This window comes from Octopus sinensis, linkage group LG4, assembly GCF_006345805.1.
Source record: "Octopus sinensis linkage group LG4, ASM634580v1, whole genome shotgun sequence".
NCBI lineage: Eukaryota > Metazoa > Mollusca > Cephalopoda > Octopoda > Octopodidae > Octopus > Octopus sinensis.
The window spans coordinates 57631831-57635793 of NC_043000.1; the positions used below are offsets into that span (position 1 = coordinate 57631831).

Sequence of the window (3963 nt, forward strand, 5' to 3'; positions counted from 1 at the left end):
TCAGCAGTCATACTTTTCTTTCTGAGCATCAAAAAAGATATTGTTGGATGAATCATTGTAAATCAATTGTTGAAAAAAAAAATGTGAGGTTTATTTTGTTTTAAATGTGGTAAGGGCAGTGCTCATAACTTTTTACTGGGCTTCCATCCATGATCATCCATGTATGCACATTTGTGTACATACAGACTCACTTGTATGTGTACAGATTGCAACATTCCTTGATTCCAAAACTGAAGTTCTTTTAACATCTATAACAGTATTTTAATATTTGACCTTGTAATAAGGTCGTTAGCATGCTGGGAAAAATGCTTAGCAACATTTTGTCCATCTTTATGTTCTGAGTTCAAATTCTGCCATGGTTGACTGTGCTTTTCATACTTTTGGAGTCAATAAAATAAGTCCCAGTTGAGCACTGGGGTTGAAGTAATCAACTTTTTCCCTTCCCCTAAATTGCTGGCCTTATACCAAAATCAATATTTGACCTTGTCTCAATGAAACTAGTTACAAAAGGCAAGTAGAAAATATATATTCCCATGGAATGTTTTCTTTAGAATAAAATCATCTGTAGCAACTTATTTTGCATTCTGTCTTCAATATCGGTGTTGAATCTATATTTTCTATAGCTAAATAATCTTTGATCATAGGTCTGTTTGATCAAGGCTAACCAGGTATTAAACAACAATACTTATGCAAGGGTTTCTATGTAGTAAATGAAACTGTTAGTAATAGCAGTTTTCTGTCATTGTTATAAGCTGGATAAGGGTTGGCCATGCATAGAAGTTAAATATATTATGTAGAAGAAGACTGATGCTGAGTAAAATTCACTTAAGCAAAAACAAATTTATGTCATTTTTCCAGTTTCCTCGGGGGAAATTGGTATTGCTAAAATATCACTATAATACATACTCTCATGTATACACTCAGGCACATGAAAAGACATGTTTGTAAGATGGTGAGCTGGCAGGAACGTTAGTGCGCCAGGTGAAATGCTTAGCGGTATTTCGTCTGTCGTTACATTCTGAGTTCAAATTCCGCTGAGGTCGACTTTGCCTTTCATCCTTTCGGGGTCAATAAATAAAGTACCAGTTTCGCACTGGGTTCGATGTAATCGACTTAATCCCTTTGTCTGTCTTGTTTGTCCCCTCTATGTTTAGCCCCTTGTGGGTAGTAAAGAAATGAATATGTGAGTTAGCAGTAACATTTTTGATATTTATATAAGAGTAAAATGGTGAGCAGGCAGAATCATTAGCATGCCAGGCAAAATGCTTAGTAGTGTTTCGTTTGTCTTTATGGTCTGAGTTCAAATTCTGCCAAAGTCAACTTTGCTTTTCATCCTTTCAGGATTGATAAAATAAGTACTAGTTGAGTGTTGGAGTTGATGTAATCAACTTACCTCCTCCCCCGATCTTGTATATATATATATATATATATATATATATGTATGTATATGTATATATACATATACACACACAAAAGTTAAGGAATGGAATAGATAAGATCTGGGGGGCTACATATGTTTCATAGCAAGCAGAACCTCAGAAGTGGTAAATATCCAAATAAGGTGTGTACCACAGGCTACTCTTCAGGCCAAGAATATCTTGATTAAATGAAATTTTACATTGTCGCCAAGTAGGTACATTCTGATTGAATCTTCTATGTGTAAACATGTACCTTCTTGTGACAGTGTAAACTTTCATTTAATCAAGATAGCCTGAGTAAAATCCACAACTTTCCATTTCAATAAACCACTTTTGTCCCTGAAAGTTGTTTATTATATTTATTATGGATTGCTTGAAGCTAACTTTCTTCCAACACCTCAATCCCTGGATCTTATATTCATATATGAATATATATTGGGTCATCCCATCAATAATGTGGTTTTTTTTACACTTCTTTTATTTTTCAAAATTGAGATAAACAAAATTCTTTTCTAATCTAAAATATACTCTCCTTCATTTTCTACAATGCTCTTCCATCTATCTGGGAGACCAGTGGTTCCCAACCTTTTTTAGCCCAGGGACCATTTTCTACTTGAAAAAATTTCTAGGGACCACTTCTACTTTTACTTTATGCTGTTCAATTTTCACACTAAGATACTTAATGAAAAGGTAAATAGTCTATTTACACTTTCAAATTTATTTTAGCAAACCAAAGATAAAATTTAAAATTTATTTTAGTAAACAAAGATAAACAAAAGATATCAAAATCATTTTTCATAAAGTCGTTCATTTTTAGTCCATTCAGTTAGTGACGAGCTTGATATTGGTGTTTATGACACAAGATATCATAATCAATTTTAATGAACTCATTTAATCTGAGTCTGATAGTTCCTCTGCTGTTGACATCTAATTTATTTCTTTTTTTACTTAAATTATCTACTACAGCTGAAAATGCAGATTCCACCATCCATGTGGTAGGGAAAGAGATGATGCTTGCTTCTACATGTCGAAAAATATTTGGGTATGATTCCTTTATCGATATGTAGGCAAAGACACCTTCTTTTGCAACTCTTCTTCTCAGTTTCATATTCTCTTTCAAATCCAACAACATTTCAGCCAACTCAAAATTTTCATCTCCTGGCTCATGATTTTGTTGGTCTACAAACCAGAGTGGATAATCCATCTTTAATAAATCATTGTATCTTCTCTCAAAGTCTACATGAAGACCTTCAAGATGGGTAATGTATGCAGCAATGCATTCTGATGTAGGAACTGTGGTGTTAAAATTTTGAAATGATGCCAAAATTTTTTTTTTAAACTGTTTTTTCCAAAATTTTAATTTCCCCATATACCCTTTTATCTTCTGAGAACAGGTGACCAAATCTGATTTTCTACCTTGCAGCTCTAAGTTAAGCAGATTCACTGTTTTAGAAATATCACTCAAGTAGAATATTTTTGATTTAAACTCAGAAAGTCTTTCCAAAACAGCTTGCTTCTTGGTATTGTAATGAGTCATCTGACTCTTGAAGATGACAAAGTTGATTAATGGTTCCCATAAATCCACTAGTCTTTCAAGACTTCCATCTTACTTCTGTGTTAAGCAATAGAGTTTTAAAATCTTCATCTTCACAGAATTGCATAAAAAATCTATTATTCACTGAATTTGATTTGACAAAGTTAATTGCACGTATGGCAGTGTTGAGTGCTTCTTCCATGTGTCCTCCAATATTCTTAGCAACCAAATGCTGTCTGTGGATAATGCAATGTATATAAAAAATGTGAGGAGCAACTGATTTCATTTTAGAAACAAAGCCTTTCACTTTTCCAGTTATGGCTGCAGCTCCATCAGATGCAATGTTGATTAAATTAGTCAATGGAATATTTTTATCATTAAAATACTGCATTGCTTCATTGAATATATCTTCTCCATTAGTAGTTTCAGACAAACTTTTAATGAATATCATTTCTTCCCTTATATCATCTTCATGGATGAATCTGACGTAGACCAGAAGGATAGCTTGTTTATGAATTGTGTTCTCATCAACCTGGATAGAAAAATTTGTCTTTTGGAGAATTTTCACAATCTTCTCACCAAAATTAGACATTTTATTCTGTCTTCTTCAAATTGTGCTATTTGAAAGTGGAATTGTACTCAGAGTAGATGCAGCATCTTTTCCCAGAACCTCATTTGCACAAGCTATCATAGCTGGCTTGACAAGTTACTCACCATAAATCCGAGGTTCTGCAACCTTGGCAATAATTTCAGAGACCAAATAACTTGGCTTGAGTGACTTTGCTTTTACAGTATTTATCTTCTTTACAAAAGTCGGGTAGTTTGATTGGCTGTATTTACTTTTTATTCTCAAAATATTCCCTACCTTTCAAGACACACAAGTTTTGAGTCTACAGAAACAAAACTAAACATGATAAAATCTTTGTGGTTCCTCAGTTTTGCCTTTTTAGCAGTTGGTTCAGACATTATTACAACTGATCTTAAAAAAAAAACTAAAAGTAATAAATACTT

The 3963-nt window shown here is 33.2% G+C and overlaps 1 protein-coding gene across 1 annotated transcript; it reads right to left on the bottom strand.

The window, feature by feature from the left end:
• Window positions 1–2244: 2244 nt before the first annotated feature.
• On the bottom strand, window positions 2245–2955 carry LOC115210449. Its single transcript, XM_029779050.1, has 2 exons — window positions 2835–2955; window positions 2245–2711 (listed from the first exon to the last, which is right to left on the bottom strand). The coding sequence occupies exons 1-2, from the start codon at window positions 2953–2955 to the stop codon at window positions 2245–2247; spliced, it is 588 nt and encodes a 195-aa protein (XP_029634910.1).
• Window positions 2956–3963: the final 1008 nt, after the last annotated feature.